This window comes from Rattus rattus, chromosome 9, assembly GCF_011064425.1.
Source record: "Rattus rattus isolate New Zealand chromosome 9, Rrattus_CSIRO_v1, whole genome shotgun sequence".
In the NCBI taxonomy this organism is placed as follows: domain Eukaryota; kingdom Metazoa; phylum Chordata; class Mammalia; order Rodentia; family Muridae; genus Rattus; species Rattus rattus.
This window is the reverse complement of record NC_046162.1, coordinates 90425538-90444368: the sequence shown is the minus strand read 5'-3', so window position 1 is coordinate 90444368 and position 18831 is coordinate 90425538. Positions and strand designations below refer to the sequence as shown.

Below are 18831 nucleotides of genomic sequence, written 5' to 3'. Positions count from 1 at the left end.
ATACTCATACATTTTTAACGACTTATTTTTATTTTATATGCATTGGTGTTTTGCTTGCACATATTTGAGATCCCTTGAGACTGTGGTTACAGTGTTCCTCCATGTAGCCCTGGCTGTCTTGGAACTCACTCTGTAGACCAGGCTGGCTTCCCAACTCACAGAGATCTGCCTGCCTCTGCCTCCAGAGTGCTTCAATTAAAGGCATGTGCCATCACCACCCAGCATAAAAACACTTTTAAAAAGTTAAAATATAGGCTGATTATTTTATCTAACTTGAAATTCAAATCGTTCAGAGTAAGCCAATTTGTACCAACAGACTTGGACGGGTCTATTCATCTTTTTAAGCAAGACACTCAAAAACAGAGTCCCTCACAAGTTTTTGACAGAACAATGAATAGAAATCTGAAGAAATCCTTCGAGTCACCTATTTGTCTTGGAGAAAATAAAGCATCTACTTTGCTCGCACCGTGTTGAGAAGCCACAACCTTAATTCCAAAGAATCCTGAAACCTCACAGCACTTAACAAAACAAAACCAAGTCTCCTTATTTCTGAGAAAGGCCCGCCACAAAACAGATTGCTCCCTTTCGTAGGCGTGCCCATTCACGTCCGACAACCCTGTGGTTACGCTAGGGGATTTCGGCCGTGGGTGGCTCGGGGCACGTGGCGACCAGGAGACCCGATCTCCTCCTGCCTCCGTGGAGATGAGACTGTGAGCACACATCAAACCCCGGGCAGGTCACTTCCTGAGACCACACGGTCTCGGGATCCACGGAGGATCTCGGTTCCTTTCAATGGCCCCTCGCCCTCAGTTTCTCAGACACCCGCCTCTCTTCAGGGGTCCTCTACCCCCCTGGGGGCGGTGACTGACGAAGCTCTCAAGGCGAGAAACGGCTCTCTAATCCGCTCACTGGTCCCCCTCTGCCCACAATGCACCGGGACCAACAGGAAGGCCGCTCCGACCCCTAATTTTCCCGCGAATTCAGTTCAAAGAGGCGCCCGGGCACGCGATCGGCAGCGCGCACGGGCCAACCAAGCCGCGCCTCCGCGAGAAGCGCCTCCGCGTGACTGACGGGGGAATCTGCGGACCAACGGGCTGGGCAGCCGGGCGGCGCGCGCTCCCGCTGGCCAATCAGGGCGCCGGGCGGGGAAGTGGGCGGAGCGAGGCCAGGGTAGGGTGAGCGGCCTCCGAAGCGGAGCGGGGCTCGGAGGAGACACTTTTTTTTTCCTCCCTCCTTCCCTCCTCTCCTCCTCCCTTCCCTTCCCCTCTCCTCCCCTCTCTCCTCCTTCCCCCCTCGGTCCGCCGGAGCCTGCTGGGGCGAGCGGTTGGTGTAGCAGGCGCTCACTCTCCGGGGCCGCCCGGCGGGTAGCTGGCGGGGGGAGGAGGCAGGAACCGCGATGGCGCCTCAGAAGCACGGCGGTGGGGGAGGGGGCGGTTCGGGGCCCAGCGCGGGGTCCGGGGGAGGCGGCTTCGGGGGTTCGGCGGCGGCGGTGGCGGCGGCGGCGGCTTCGGGCGGTAAATCCGGCGGCGGGGGCTGTGGAGGCGGCGGCAGTTACTCGGCCTCCTCCTCTTCGGCGGCGGCGGCTGGGGCCGCGGTATTACCGGTGAAGAAGCCGAAAATGGAGCACGTCCAGGCTGACCACGAGCTTTTCCTCCAGGCCTTTGAGAGTGAGTGCGAAAGGCTTCGAGGACTGGAGTGCCCCTCTCTAAGCGTTCGGGGCACGGGGCACTCCGCCGGGTCTCGGAGAGTCCACTTGGTTTGGGAGTGGAGGGAGGGCTCGAGGAGGAACGTCCCGACTTCTGGGGTTCCGAGCCGGTCCCTGACGCCTGGAAGGTTCGCCCGGGGCCCCTAGGTTTAGAGCTGCCTTGTAGGTGAGGACGTGACGGTTGAACTGAGCGCAGACAGATCCTGAGACTAGTTCATGTTTTCTTTCATGCCTTCCCTACTCTACAAGTCCTGGGGTTCTAGTTGTAGGTTTCGGGGAACAAGATGCATCCTGTGCGGAGATGAGTGTCCTAAAGCCGAGGAAATTGTCATTGGTCGGAAATGCCTTCGCATGTATTTGGATGCGTTAACATGCACCATTTGAAACCTTTAAGCCTTTCAAACCTGTCCGCCCATTTTATGGATACGTAGACTGAGAGAGACAGAATGGGCAAGCGTCCTCACCGTGAACAACCTTGAGTTGTCTTAATTCCAGAACATTTTTTTTTTTTAAATCTCAGTTTTCCGTTTTAAGAGATAACGTGGAGGGCGAAACTGACTTATTTGGAAAGGGGAGCATACAGTGTCTGGAAACAATAGAATTTATAAACATTATGACTATAAATAAAATTACTTAGTGGATATTACATCCTGATTGTTTTGCTTCATTTTTGTGTAGAAGTGGAATTTCGCAGTCTTCTAGCTGAATATTTTAGGGCAACTTGAATAAACTCAGCTTTACCGTTGGATCTATTTACTATATTACCGTGGCATATGTTAAGGGCTTTCTTGGTATCATCTGTGCTTGGAAAGACGTTTTACATTGTTTTAATACTCCTCCTTCATTTACATTGGTGCTTCATTAAATTCTAATTGGAGTTTAATATAAATCATTTCGATTTTTGAACATTGAAACAAATATTGAACCTGCTTCAGAGATCGATATTCTTTGGCTTAATATACTTTTACAAAAATCCGAAAAGCTTTTAAATATAAGCAGAACTGAAGGACAGTAATAAGAATAAATACACTTGTTTGTACTTCTTCTAAAACATCTCATCTCCTTTTACTTTAATTTGAAACTAAAACTAAATTGAAGATAAGGTGGAAATTTAAAACTTTGTAAATGTTAGGAGAAAAGCAATCCTCTAGGAGTTAACCACCAGCTTTCAGGTGAGCCCACCTGCAAGAAGTCAGTTGCCATTAAGAGTGAGATCTTTTGTTTTCCTAGTACTGAATTCGGTTTTTGGACGTTAAGTTCTTAATTAATCTAGGTATTCAAAGTTAGATTAGTACTCCTTAAAGAAATGTGATTCTGGTAGTTAGCTAATATTACTGGAATGGGGGGGTGGTGAAGATATATTTCAACTTTAACTTAAGTCTTTTATAATAATTTAAGTGGTAAGTATTAAAAAAGATTGTTTTGGAGAAAAATTGTTTCGAAAGCTCTTAAATTAAGAGTTTAAGATATAGAGGATTTTTACAATACTGATTTTGTTCGTATCTGTATTAGAATGTGTGAAGAGTTAAACTAGTTACTACAAGTTTTTTTAATAGTCAGCTAATGTGAAATTTTCATCTTTTTTTTTTTTTTTTTTTCTTTTTTTCGGAGCTGGGGACCGAACCCAGGGTCTTGCGCCTCCTAGGCAAGCGCTCTACCACTGAGCCAAATCCCCAACCCCTGAAATTTTCATCTTGCTTGGCATTAATATATGCTTTTCTGGACTAGAGTTACCTCAGGGTACTTTTATTGCTCTTTGCTTTTGCTCACTAATGGCAGCTACCTTACAAAGGGTTAGTGACATTGTAGAGATCCTTAGGTTTTACCTCCAGGGAGAGAGGGTGTGGGGAAGAAGAGGATTTTGTGAGTATATGTCTTATACTGAGTGACCTTTTGTGCTTACTAATTTTCTAGATATAAATTATGTAATTCACTATTTCCATAATGGGAGATCGTCTTATACTGGTTAGGGTGTGGGTTGTCATGGGCTGGGTTGATAATTTACTGACAAGTTCATTAAAATGCACATTTAGATAATGTTTGGATTTTTTTTCTGTTATCTAGAACCAACACAGATATATAGATTTCTTCGAACTCGAAATCTTATAGCAGTAAGTAGTCAATGAAATTACCAATATTATTTCATTCTTATAATTTCATCTGTAATTTTAATATTTTTAATTTTTTATAGCCAATATTTTTGCACAGAACTCTTACTTACATGTCTCATCGAAACTCCAGAACAAACATCAAAAGGTACGTTTTATGACTCTTTCAAGCTGATCAAACTATTAGAAAGTTTTGTGTTAGAGTTGGGGAGAGCAGCTCAGGAAAATGCACTGTAAAGCCTTTTTTGTCTTAAAGTTCTGGTCACATATTAGGAAAATTGAAAGATCAACTCATTGAAAATTTTAAAAGTATCTTTTTTGTAATTTTAGTTCGTCACTAGTTCCTATTACAGTATTTAGTGAAGTGATTTTACTTTTTTTTTACCCTGTGTTATTAGTTATTTTCAAGTTTGGTTGCTTTTCTAGGACTTAAATGATTTCTAAAAGGTCCAGGGTGTGTATCTTTGATACTTTTGAAGTTAATAAATAGAAGGATCTCTAAAAGTAAGACATTTTGATCATCTGGTCTTAAAGCAGGATCTGGAGGGGTTATACTGAACTTTTTTACCACATAAACTTCTCCTGTGTGATGTTTAGTACTTACGTAAGCAAAGGTAAAATGGATATATGTGCAAGATTTACTTTCTTGAGTATACCACAGTGAAGAGCTTTAGATTGAAAGGAGAGACCTTCTGTTAAACTTTTGGTCTCAATATAATCTTACTGCTTGTCTGTTGTGTTAAAGTCTTCTCCTTAGGTAGACCCAGCAGGCTTGGTAACTCACTGTATAACCTAGACTGGCCTAAAACTGACTGTTTCTGCCTCAGCACACCCTCCGGACCCCAGCTACTGGGATTATAGGTGTGAGCCACCAAGTCTAGTAGTCTTGACTTAATTCAATCATTATGCTGTTCCAATACATTTTGAAACTAAACTGCTTAGGAGAATCTTGGTTACTAGGTAGGCATCACATTTCTAGAGCAAGTTACAGTTTTATAAGGGCATCATAGTTTATTGTGAAGACTTGAAATGTAAGACTGTCTTCTGGCAATTAAGGGACCTATGAGTAAGAGAAAATAATTTAATTTAATAGATAAAAGTTGCTAAGCACCCAAATAACTAGGAAGAAGATAAGAAAACAGAATTATAAGAAGATAGCAAATTAGAAAACAAAATTAGATTGTCTACTTTATGCCTGTCTACTGCATTATTTGATCTGTGCTAAGGTTAACCAAACTGTTCCTGTTAAAGGAGTAGTAAACATTTTAGTGTCTTGTGGCTAGAAGACAAAATCAAGACTGTTACCAAAGTACTTGAGAAAAATGTCTATAAATGTTTTATTAATGAAACTCAATACATACGACTACAAAGTATAGTGTTTTGTAATATAAGCCTCTTAGAGAAAAATGTAGAATCCTTTTTGTTTTGGGGGGTGGAGGAGAGTAGAGTAGCTTACTGAATAGGGATTCACAGTTTCTATCTTTAGATTGACCTCACCTTTCTCTTCAAAGACCACTCTTGGCTCGTGGGTTATACACAAAAGTAAGCCAGATTTGACTTGTGGTCTGTAGCTTGTTTACACATGATTCATTCTGTCGAACTTTGAATTCAAACTTTTTTAATGTAGTTACTCTAGGCTATGACCTGATTTTTTTATTTTAAAAACAATAAACTTTTTAAAAGTTAAATTTGGATTAATCTTGAATAGATTAAAAGCACATTTTAAAATTTATTATTTTCATAACATGTTTGCTTATTAGACTATTTGTCTTGCTGTTAGATATATACCAATAGAGACAATAGAAAAAGTTTGAGCCAGGCATGGTAGCAGGTGCCTTTAATTTAGCACTTGGACTAGCATTGGCAGGTGGGTCTCCTGAGTTCAAGGATACTCTGGTCTACATGGTGAGTTCCAGGACAGCCAAGGCTGTATAAATGAGACTGTCAAAAAGAATGCAAACTTTGCGTAATAGAAACTGGTTTTCTGATTAATGCCCTTTGGATTCTTAAAACTGTCTTTGGAGCATGGAACAAATTTCCTAGGAACATTTTAATCTTATTTAGATTATTTCCTTACAAAAATACATATAGAATATTTAATTCTCTTGTTATATCTAACTTCAAGACTTAGGACTAAGACCTTTAGATGAGTGGTCTTTGCAGTTAGTGACATAAAAGGTATATGTTCCACAGTGATGCTTTTTCATGATTTTTTGGAACTCGGTTCTTACTATAACGTATATATTTATATTTATGTATACTATGTACTATTAGTATAACAGTATTTTGTGGGGAAGGGCACTGTTGGGAATTGAATTCAGGGTTTTTGGCATGCTAGATACTTAGCCATACCATTTAGCTATATCCTTAGTCAGCCCTCATGTTACTCTGAAGTCATACCATTGGTTATAATACTAATTCTGGTGTATTTGTTAAACTCTTACTTTAGTTTTCATAGACCAAATAGTCTTCATATTCAAATACTGTAGGCTTACTCTACTATGATACAGTAGGATTAAAGATGAGAACACTTTTGTTTAGTGGTTTTTTTTTTTTTTTAAATATTTATTTATTTATTGAGAAAGGATTTCACAGTGACTCCCAAGCTAGGCTGGAAGTTGTAATTCTCCTGCTTCAGATTCCTGGGTACTCTGATTACAGGCATCCAGCTACACACCTGACTCAAGAAAGAGCTTTTTATTGAATCTTACTTTATTAGATATCTTCTTAAGTTATTTTAAACCCATCCAGTCCCTCTTCCCTCAAACTTCTTGTAAGTTTAATCATTTTACTTTTTGGTGACCATATGATTATTTCATTTGTTAATTATATCGGTGGTATGGTGATCTTCTAAAGGGCTTGCTGTGGGAGAGGTACTATTGTTCTGTAGTTTTCTCTACAGAAGGCTGAATTGCCCTTATGATCTTACCTATTTTACATGGTTGCTACTGTTCAGTTCTAATGTCTCCAAAATGTTCAATACCAGTTTCTCCTAAATGAAACTCAACATTGGAAAAAATGCTTCTGATTTTGAGTTTGACCTTTCTTCCTACATGCAGAATTAAATTTTTTTCTTAGTTATCAAAAAATTGCCTTTTTTTTTTTTAACACTTTTTATTTATTCACTTTTTATTTGAGTACAACACTGTAGCTTGTCTTCAGACACACCAGAAGAGGGCATCGGATCCCATTACAGATGGTTGTGAGCCACCATGCGGTTGCTGGGAATTGAACTCAGGACCTCTGGAAGAGCAGTCAATGCTCTTAAACCGCTGAGCCATCCCTCCAGCCGCCTCTTTTTTTTTTTTTGTTGTTGTTGTTTGTGCATTTGGTGTTTGGCCTGTATGTATGTCTTTGTGAAAATTACAGAGTTACATGTGGATGACACATGTCAACTGTCATGTGGGTCCACTCCGGACCCTGGAAAAGCAGTCAGTGCTCTTAATGGCTGGGCCATCTCTCCAGCCCTGCAACTCTGTTACTATTCTTTAAGTATTTTAAGTTAAGTGGTTAAAGTTAAGTACTAAAGTAATTTTTAAAAATTCTTCAATATTGGGGGTTGGGGATTTAGCTCAGTGGCAGAGCGCTTGCCTAGGAAGCGCAAGGCCCTGGGTTCGGTCCCCAGCTCCGGGGGAAGAAAAAAAAAAAATTCTTCAATATTTATACTGAACAATTCTTACTAATGATCCTAAGAGTCCTTCAGTTTTTATTCTCTTATTTGTAGATTGAAACTGGAACCCTTTTTTCTAAACTACTTCTTACTACGCTCTGTGGTAAAACTTTAAAATTGATATTTTTTTGTTCTAGAGACAATTTTTTTAATTCCCCTAAAATATAGACAGTTGTGTTCTTTCAATATTTTACTGTAATTCTTAGCCGTTCCCTATGTCTGTTATAGCAGTTGAGTATTTGGCCCGATACAGCAGCACACATTTGTATGTGAGTACACTGTCGCTGTCCTCAGACTCACCAGAAGAGAGCATTACAGATGGTTGTAAGCCACCACGTGGGTGCTGGGAATTGAACTCAGGACTTCTGGAAGAGCAGTCAGTGGTCTTAACCACTGAGCCATCTCTCCAGCCCCCAGCAGCACACATTTGTAATATGAAGTCTGGAAGGGCACAGAAAGGAGGCTATTGAATTTTAGGCTGCTTGTCAAGAGCCTGGTTTTGTTTGTTTGTTTGTTTTGTTTTGTTTTTTAAGTCTGTTTTTGAAGAATAAGTCTTCTGTACATTTTGTTATCCACACATAAATATTATCAAATTGTAACAGTGTGGAATGCATTGAACTTTTCAAGTCCTAAGTTTGAAAATAATATCTCTGTAAAAAGAGAAACATTTGTTTCTAATTAACAAGTTATATGAAACAATACTTTTATTTCTAGAATGTAGCTCACTTTGAGGAGTAAGTTGAGACATATTTTATAATCCACTCAACTTTCATTACTTTGGAGAGACGAGAGAGAGAGGCTGGGGGGAGGGAGAGCGAGAGAGAGAAGCTGCCTTATATTTGAGGCCAGCCTGAGATGTAGGCTAGCTAAAGCTATATAACAAGAGACTCAATCAAAAAATCAAAGTGTCAGGTTAAAGTATATAATTTTAGGATCGAATGTTGTGTACCCTAACATTTTTTTTTTTATATTTTTGAGGGACTTGTTTGTTTTAACCTTTTTGCTGTGGAATATTGTTTTAACTGAAAATCTGGCAGTAACTTTTGAGGATATTTTATGACCAGCGGGGCATGGTGGTACATGCCTTTAATCCCAACACGGGAGGCAGGAATAGGAGATCTCTGAGTTCAAGATGAACCTGGTATACAGAGTGAGTTCCAGGTCAGCCAGGGCTACACAGAAACCCTGTCTCAAAAGCCAAAAAAAAAAAAAAAAAAAAAAGAAAAAAAAAAGGATGTTTTAAAAATATACATACTTTGCATTTGTTTGGCTCAACCTGATAGGTACTTAAATACCTACTAAGTCTTATGGCAAAACTATTTGCTTAACAAAAAGTAAGCATTGCCCTTCAGGAAATTATAGTCTAGTAATAGAAATAAAAGTTAGGTTTTATATGTAGGAGACTTTAAAAATCAGTAAAATGAAATGCTATGAGTAAGGAGAATTATTCATGACTGAGATAATTACAGGAGTTTCATGAAAAAATAAGATTAGTAGTTGAGCTTGAAGGCATGTCTACTTGCATTATATAACACATTGTCTCAGTAGTGTGTGCAGTGTTCTGACTAGTCATCTAATTTACTTTAAAATAATCAAAATCAAATCTCTGCTTTGTTTACTGCAGTATAATTTTGTGTTTTTCCTAGTTGAGAAGTGATTATTGTGTTTATCTGTTTCTTCCAGGAAAACATTTAAAGTTGATGATATGTTATCAAAAGTAGAGAAAATGAAAGGAGAGCAAGAATCTCATAGGTAAGAATGTCAGTTTACACTAAGTGATATACTTGAGCAAAGAGTGACAATTAGGGTGGCCGTTTCTCTAGTGATCACAAGGTTGGTGGAAGTTTTTTAAAAAGTCTTAGACTCAGTTGCTCCAGGTATACATATGAGTCAGGAATTAATTTCTGTAGCATCTCTGGCAGAGATTCTTCAAGACTGCTGACCACCTCTAATATTGGGAACTGTTTTATATAGGACATATGTCATTGTTGCTTATGTCTTATCAAATTCTTTAACATAGGCACTTGGTCTTAATCTTACTACCTCATCTTGTGGAGAAGTGGCAACTGGAGTTCATACTTTGTGCTAGGTGTTTCACAGTATTGTATTTCCTATAAGTCAGTGGTTCTCAGCCTTCCTGATGCTGCAACCCTTAAATACAGTTCCTCACGTTGAGGTGACCCCCAACCATAAAATTATTTTTGTTGCTATTTCATAACTAATTTTAGTGCTGTTCTGAGTCAAAATGTAAATATCCGTTTTCCCATGGTCTTAGGTGATCACTGTAAAAGGGTCACTTGACTTTCAAAGGGATTGCAACCCATGGGTTGAGAACTTCTGCTCTAAATAATTATCTTTAAATAAGAGAGAGGGATCTCATTTTTGCTTTTCCTTATTTATCTCTTAATTCGTAAAATGTTCATACTTTTAGCTGGGCATGGTGGCACATGGATTCTGAGTTCAAGGCCGGCTTGGTCTACAAAGTGATGTTCAGGACAGCTAGGGCTGTTACATAAGGAAACCCTGTCTCTAAAAACCAAAAAAGAAAGACAAACAAAAAAATTCAATAATGTTCCATTTAAATATTTCCAGGAATTAGGGTGCCATTTATTTGTTTATTGACTACAGAATTACAAACTAGAAATTTTGGGTAACTTTCTATCTACCTATCCCTCAACTTCTGTATTGGAGATTGAATACAGATTTCTGTGAATGTTAGGCAAGTGCTCTAGCAGTGATGTGAGATAGATAGATATATATAAATTCCCTTCCAAAAAAAAACCCTTTTAAATAGAAAAATTGTGGCAGTGTATTTGTCTGTGGAAAAGGGGTTTTGCAAATTTTATATATATAGTCTGTCCTCACACTTATGACTCCTGAATTAACCTTCCAAGTATAAGAAAGGCATATGCTGTGCAATATCTTTCCAGTTAAAACAAATTAGTGTTTCTAGTGTTGTGATAAAACACCAGGACAAAAGTATATTGGGAAAGAAAGGGTGTATTTTAGCTTCGTTCTTCATCATAGTCCATCATTGAAGAAAGTCAGAACAGAAGTCTAGAAGGGAAGGAACCTGAAGGCAGAAACTGAAGCAGAAGCCATGGGGGGAGTGCTTCTTACTGAATCGCTCCCAAGATTTGTGAAACCTCCCTTCTTAAGGACCCCAGCCCAGGGGATGGTACCATCTACAGTGAGCTGGGTCGTCTCATGTCCATCATCAATCATGTACATGCCTTACAGGCAAATCTGGGCTAGGAATTTCTGGACTGAAGTTCTCTTTTATTTTTTTGGTTTTGAGGCGTCTCTGTATACCCCTGTCTGTCTAGACCTTTCTCTGCAAACCAGGCTAACCTTGAATTCCAAGGGCCTCCTGAATAGAGTAAAGCTGTGTATCACAATTCCCACAAAGGTTTCCTCTGCTAAAACGACTATGTCCAGTTGACATAAAACTAGCAAACACTGGGGTTGGGGATTTAGCTCAGGGTAGAGCACTTGCCTAGCGGCGCAAGGCCCTGGGTTCGGGTCCCCAGCTCAAAAAAAAAAAAAAAAAAAAAAAAAAAAAAAACCAACTAGCAAACACAGATAATACACTTAATTTGTTTTCTTATTTAGTGTTTTGTTTGTTTGAGACAGAATTTCTGTGTTCTGGAACTTGCTTTGTAGACTAGGCTGACCTCAAACTCAGATCTGCCTGCTTCTGAGTGATAGGATTAAAGGCATGCACCTTTAATATTATGCCTTTGATAATTTGCCTTCTAGTCCTTAAAGAGTTTAGGAATAATAAGCCAATAAGAGGAAAACATGATTCCTTGATTCTTTTCTAATTGACACCAATTCTATAGTGTCTTAACTGTAGCTGTGTGACTCTTTTATTTTTTGAGATGGTCCCACTCTATATAACACCAAGTGGCCTAGAATGCACCATGTGAATCAGGTTGGCCTTGAAGTCACATAGGCTTGCTTGCTTCTGCTTCCTGAGAACTGGGATTAAAGACATGAGCCCTCATGCCTGCCTGGGATGTCCTTAGATCAACTCCTAAGTATCCATAGTCATGTGTACACTTTTCACCACATACACTCAAAATTATGAGCACTGGCTGGCTGATGAGCTTCAAGGGATTGCCTTGACCCTAGTACTATTGTATTCCTGGCTTTGTGTGAGGATGCTGCAGTTCTAGACCCAAGTTTTCATGCCTACATGTTAGTCAAGCCATCTCTCCAGCTCCTTGACCACAATTTTGAAAGGCAAATTTTGGGTGTTTTTTCTTTTTCTTTTTTTTTTTTCTGAGACAGTTTCTCTGCATAACAGCCCTAGTTATCCTAAACTCACTGCGTAGACCAAGCTGACCTGGAACTCAGAGATCACCTCCCTCTACAGTAAATAGGTCTTTTAACCTCCAAGATTTGTACAATACTGTCTCAGTGTTGTTTCCTGAGCTAATTCGAGACCAGTTTTTTAAGTTCCTCCACTCTGTAAAGTCCCTAGTACTGTTATTTCAGTGCATTTCTCATCTGTGGATTACTTATAGCCCCATTGATATGTTAATGTATTGTAGGGTATGGAGAGTAACTTAGATATCAGAATGTAATGAGGTACTATAAAAGTATATGGTCTGTTGTCAAGTTTGTTTTTAGAATAATTCGAGTCTCTGTTCACTGATATTAAAGTCTTCAATCATATACAAGAGCATTTCTTTTCCATTTTTTTTAAAGATTCATTTATTATATATGAGTACACTGTAGCTGTCTTGAGACACACTTGAAGAGGGCATCAGATTCCATTACAGATGGTTGTGAGCCACCATGTGGTTGCTGGGATTTGAACTCAGGACCTCTGGAAGAGCAGTCAGTGCTCTTAACCACTGAACCGTCTCTCCAGCCCCTCCATTTATCTTCTCTGCATTCACAGACCTCACTGAGTTTGATAGAGCTGTCCGTTCAGCATTGTAAGTGTCCTCTGCAGGAATTCAGGTTCTTCAGCACATACTTTCCAGAGTTAGACTAGCATCTCTCTGTTTCCATGCACAATGTATTTCATTCCCCAGATCTGAAGGTGATTTTTTAGACTCACAGGAATATCACAGTACTACAAACCAAAATCTACTGCTATAAATGACTAAATTCTTTGAAATTTATAGCAAATATAAAAGAAACAAAATATTAACATTTATTTATGCAAAATAAGTTAAGTCCATGGTTTTTAATACTTTAGATCTACAGTTGTCTTACACATTATAGAAACTTGTTGGAAGAAATTATGGACAGAAAAAAGAATTTTGAGTCTCGTCATGGTTTTTACTTTCCTTTTGATATTTTTTTTTTCCAAGATGGTTTCTATGTGTAGTCCTGACTTCTGGGATTTGCTTTATAGATCAGGCTGCTTCAAACTTAACCTGCCTCTGTCTCCTGAATGCTGGGTGCAGTCATGCCCTGCAGCTTTTGCATTTCTAAGATGTTAGTTTGTCACAGTAGGAGAGAGTTATTTTGATATTAAAGTCCAATGATAAAACTAATAGTTTATATACATTATGTGAAAGTAGCATACTTCAAGGCAGCTAGCAACGTTTACAAACTCAGCTGGTCACACTGTTTCCCAGGCTTTTTTGTTTTTCCTTCCTCTCTCGGTGTGGTGTGGACACCTAAAACATCTCTCTCTTTTATGGTGTAATTGGATACCTAAAACCTTTCTCTCTCTCTCTCTCTCTCTCTCTCTCTCTCTCTCTCTCTCTCTCTCTCTCTCTCTCTCTCCTTCCCTGTTCTTTACTTTGTAGAAAGCTTAAAATACTTTGTTTCCTCAGACTCTTGGTTTTGGTGTTCAAGTTTGATTTTGTAGGTTTTGACCATGCATAATGGCTTTAAGTACATTCTCGTGCTGTGCTGTAGTTGTTTAATCTAGTAGTAGGATCCTAGGGGGTTCTTTTGGTTCTTTTTTTCTTTCTTTCTTTCTTTTTTTTTTTTTTTTTTTTTTGGTAGCAATTCTGGGGATTTTTTAGTTTTTTTTGTTTTTCAAGACAGGGTTTCTCTGTGTAGTATTGGCTATCTTAGAATTTGCTCTGTAGACCAGGCTGGCCTGACTCAGAGATCCTGCTTCTGCCTCCCAAGTGCTGGGATTTTAGGCATGCACCACTATTGCCTGGCAGAACTCTTTACTTATAAATGTTTCTCTATAGATGAGCGCATCATGCAAAAAATTTGAAAATTGGAGTTTGTTTCAAAGGTATCTTTTAGGAGCAGATGAGAAGTAAAATGCCTTCTGTCTTCCTATTATCATTTTGCATTCTTGGTTTAATATTAGTAACTGGAGAAATCCCATGAAAAGTTAACCTGAATTAGATTTTCTTGGTTTATTGTAAGCTATGTTACCCAGGTAAGCCTTCAGTTTCCTGTTTTCCTGCCTGCCTTAGCTTCTCAGATGCCAGGATTATATGCATATCCTGTCATGCCTTGCTAAAGTGGAACTTTTTTTTATTTTCTTTTTTTCGGAGCTGGGGACCGAACTCAGGGCCTTGCGCTTGCTAGGCAAGCGCCCTACCACTGAGCTAAATCCCCAACCCCAAGTGGAACTTCTATTAGTTGGTTTTTATAGTCATTTTGTTAGGAATTGAACTCAGGGCCTTGTGCTTACTAAGGAAGTTCTCTTAACTTTTTAGAGACAATACTAGTCCCAAAGGGCCTTTTATCATTGTTTCTGTTAAAACCTAAACTTTAGAATCACCTGTCTTCCTTTTGTAAGCAGTTCTTTTGGTAAGCATCTTTTTCTACAATAGCAAAGTCTGAGTCAGGCAGTAGTGGTACATGCCCTTAATCTCAGTACTCAGAACGCAGAGGCAGGTGGCTGTTTGAGTTCTGGGACAGCAAGGTCCGTGACACAGGGAAACGCTGTCTCCAAAAACCAAAATAAAACATAGTGTATCTACATATGGAGCCAGAGAAGTGTGTCATGTATGAAGCACTATATTTAAGTAAGTCTTAAGGATATAATGGGAGTAAAATGTCTGCTTTTATGGAGGGACAGACATGGTCATCTAATAAACAGTGGTAAGGAAAGTACAGGGAAACCATGAGTATACAAGAGAAGCAGTCCTTGTCTGAATTATCGAATATGGGAATGTAATGACCGTCTGGCAAATGACATGGCCAAATCTTGCCTGGAGAAATAAGCTGAAATATGAAACAAGTAGAGGAATAAAATGGTGGGGGACACTGAGCTTGTTCATGGTTCTGGAAAAGGGAACATGATGTAAACAGTTTTTCAGATCAAGCAGGAGTGTCATGAGAAGCCTCGAAAAGATGTCTATGATCTAATAATACAGGGTCTTCTTTGAATCTGTATAAAGATGAGGTCTTGTCAGGAGAAGTGGTAAACGCCTTTACCTCCAGCACAAGGGAAGCAGAAGCAGGTGGATCTCCGAGTTCAAGGCCAGCCTGGTCTACAGTGAGTTTCAGGATAGTTATACTGTGAGATCTTTTCTTGTGATACTCAGTCTTTTAATCAATAGATACTTGCTGTAGTCTTTATCTTGACAATGCTACTAAGTTCTTTGTATGTACATATCTTTGTAGTTCTGGGGATGGAACCTGGAGCCTTGTACTTGTTAGACAGTTGCTCTGTCATTGAACTACAGAACTAATGAAATTATTTTAAACAGTACTTTGGCAATAATAGCTTTTCGCTGCCCTTCTGTTTTGTAGATAATGTTCAAGCTTCTTCAGTTGATTGGGTATATTTCTCCAATGTCTGTCCTTTTTAAGCACTCCAGTCATGATTATAAGGTTTCGTTACTGTCTTTTTTCTTGTAGTGCAGGCTGGCTTGAACTCTATATGTAGCTGAGGTTGACGTTAAACTGGTCCCCGTTTTTCTACTTTCTAAGTACATGCCACTGAGCTCCACATAAGCACTCTACGTTTTGAAAGATTTCTTTTTTTAAAAGATTTATTTATTTTTATGTATTTCCATTACAGATGGTTGTGAGCCACCATGTGATTGCTGGGAACTGAACTCAAACCTCTGGAAGAGCAGTCAGTGCCCAAAAGATTTATTTCTGTGTAATAGACAATACACTATCTCCCATTCAAAGTCTTCCTACCTATATACCTAAATGCTACATTTTGAGACCTTGTGTTCTAGAATAATGGATTAGATAGTGTAGCTAGAAGTTTTTTAACTTTATGTGGTAAAATGTATAAGGGAAGTTAAGCCAGTGATGTGGCTCAACTGCTAAAGGCACTTGCCACCAAATCTAATGACCGTAGCTTGTACCCTACAACCAACTTCTTGGTTGAACAGATTCCCAAAAGTTGTATGTGCCACACAAGATAAGTGAATGTTTGAAAGAGAAGTGGCTACTCTTGCACAGTGTAGATGCTAGAGTATCATATTAACTTTCCTATTTTGGGGTCGTACAGTTATACAGGGTTTTTGTTGTTATTGTTGTTGTCGTTGCTGTTGTTGTTTTGGGGTTTTGTTTCCAGTTATTTTGAGATGAGGTTTCTCTGTGCCCTGGCTGCCCTGGAATTTACTTTGTAGACCTTGCTGGCCTCAAATTCAAAAGAGATCCACCTGCCTCTACCTCCCAAGTGTTAGAATTAAAGGCATGCACCAATACACCTAGCCCAGTTAATGATGTGTACACACACACACACACACACACACACATATACACTTAATGCAGTGATCACAGGTTCTTCAGCATAAAAACTTGGGTCTTTTGTGGGATAGAGTATTTAGATTTGAGGTTTGTATGTGAATCTTGTTTCAGAATGTTAGTCCCTTAAGGATTTGCTTATTCTTTTTCTGTAGATTGCTTCAGAGCTGTCAGGTATTTAATCTTAGAATCAACTACCCTGCCTGGCCTAGAACTAGCTATGTAAATCCTGGTTATCCTAACAATTTAGCCTGAAATCAAATATGCCTGACTAACCTTCCATGTTTTTTTTTTTCCTAATCTGACCTAGTTGTAAAAAGAGGACACAGCAGATAAAAGGGGAGAGGAGAGGGAAAGGGAACATTGTCATTCTTTTCTTAGAAGAGGTCTATTAGGCTTGTTGTAGTATACACCGGTAGTCACAGTGTAGGGAAGAAGGTAGGAAGATTGATGGCTGCATAGTGAGCTTAACAGACAGCCTGGTATACACAAGATACTTTATTTACTTATTGGGTGTGTACACAAGTAGTACATGTGTGTCACTGCACAACTGGAGGTCAGAGGAATACTTTATACTGTCATTTTTTACTACCTCGTGGGCCCCAGGGATCAAATTCTCAGGTTACCAAAGCTTGATGACAAGTACCCTTACCTAGTTAGCCATTATGCCAACTCTTACATTTCTTTGTGATTGTTTTTTAAATTTAAAAAATATTTTTGTTATTGTATCTTTGTGTGTGTGTATTGCGAGGACAGCTTTGTGGTGTTGGATCTCTTCTTTCACCTTTCCACCCAGGGGTGGAACTTAGGATGTGCTAGGATTAAAGGCGTGCATCACCACAGCCTGGCCTCTTCTTATTATTTTTAAGGTATCATTTACATGTGGTCATTCACTCTTGAATATGTAGCTCTGCATTTTGTCAAACCCAGATGTGACATGATAAAGAAACATTTAGAATATTCTTGCCACTGATACTGTCAACCTTTCCTTACTCCATGTTTTTGGATTTTTTTTTTTTGGGGGGGAGCTGGGGACCGAACCCAGGGCCTTGCGCTTGCTAGGCAAGCGCTCTACCACTGAGCTAAATCCCCAACCCCAGATTTGTTTATTTTAATTTCTCATTTTCCCCTTCCCCCAGCTCCTTCAAGGACCTCTCATATATCCACTTGATTTTATATTTTTTCTCTGTCTTCTAAAGCAGAAATCCAGCTATGTGCAGTGGTCTGTGGATTTAATCCCAAAATTCTTAGAGGGACAGTTTGATCTGCACAGTGAGTTCTACCAGCCACGGCTACATAATGGGATCCTGTCTCAGGAAACAAAACCATGGAATCTGTTTTGTGTTGGCCAATTATTTCTGACCATGTGGCCTAATAGCAAGTGTGATTTTATATACCCAGTGTCGCTCTTTTAAAGAAAATTCGTTCTTCCTTCTAGGAACTATCCATTGTGGATAACTTCTTTGTTAGGAGTAATAGGACTTTATGCTCAGTGTTTGCGGGCTGGAGAGATGGCTCAGTGGTTAAGAGCACTGACTACTCTTCCAGAAGTCCTGAGTTCAATTCCCAGTGACCACATGGTGGCTCACAACCATCTGTAATGGGATCCGATACCCTCTTCTGGTGTGTCTGACACACTAGCTACAGTTTACTCATATAAATAAAATAAATAAGAAAGTGTTTGCAACACATGAATCATTTTCTGCTTTTGTTATTTAAGATATATCTATGTAGCTTAGGTTGGCCTTGAATTTGTGAACGTCCTCCTCCGGAGTGCAATGATCGATTGCCTTTGCATTGTTCTCTTTTGCCTCTTGTTTAAATTGCTATTTATAATTTATATATTTACTCTTTTTTTGCTGGCTTGTTTGTCTACCCCATTTGCAGAGGAGGAGACTATTGGATTACATGGCACTGAAATTACTGATGGTTCAGAGCCACTTTGTGTGTGCTGGGAATTGAACCCAGGTCATCTGGAAGAGTGGCCAGTGCTCTTAACTGTTGTACTATCTCATCAGAACAGTTTGTTTGGCTGGCTGGCTTGTTGGTTGGTTTTTGGGTTTTTTGAGAGTGGGAAATGGGGGTATTCATTCCCAGCACTTAGAAGAAAGCGACAGGTAGATCTCTTGAGTTCTAGTATTGGGTACTAGAAAATAGGGGTACACAAAAACAAAGACAGGGTTTCATGTAGCCAAGTTAGCCTTAAACTTAACTATACAGTTGAGGCTAGCTTTAAATTTGCTATGTAGCTAGTGATGGCTTTGAGTCCTCCTGCTGCTTCTTTGAGTGTTGTAATTACAGGCATATACCATGAAGCCAGTCCTGTTTTATGAATCCCAATCCCACTGTATATCCGTTTTGTTGCTACTTGAGTTATGATTGTTGCTTTTCCTTCATGTTTTATGCTTTCTAACTCCGCTTCTGTCTTTACTACACTTCCATAGTCTTGTCTTTTTCCATAGGTTTTTTTTTTTTTTGTTTGTTTTTTTTTTTTGGTTTTTTTTTTTCGGAGCTGGGGACCAAACCCAGGGCCTTGAGCTTCCTAGGCAAGCGCTCTACCACTGAGCTAAATCCCCAACCCCCATAGTTTTGTTTTTTATTGGTAACACTTTTTTGGTTGGTTGGATTTTGTTGTTTTCAAGACAGGGATGCTCAGTGTGGCTCTGGCTGTCCTAGAACTTGCTCTGTTAAACTAGGACTCC

At 39.4% G+C, this 18831-nt stretch overlaps 1 protein-coding gene across 1 annotated transcript in view; it reads left to right on the top strand.

Moving 5' to 3' along the window:
- The first annotated feature begins 1164 nt into the window (after nucleotides 1-1164).
- Suz12 (SUZ12 polycomb repressive complex 2 subunit) overlaps nucleotides 1165-18831 on the top strand; it is a 45917-nt gene continuing 28250 nt past the window's right edge. The window contains exons 1-4 of the mRNA XM_032911911.1: nucleotides 1165-1667; nucleotides 3770-3816; nucleotides 3897-3961; nucleotides 9167-9235. Coding sequence (XP_032767802.1) covers nucleotides 1397-1667; nucleotides 3770-3816; nucleotides 3897-3961; nucleotides 9167-9235 — 452 coding nt within the window. The 5' untranslated portion in view covers nucleotides 1165-1396. The remainder of the gene's footprint in view (nucleotides 1668-3769; nucleotides 3817-3896; nucleotides 3962-9166; nucleotides 9236-18831) is intronic.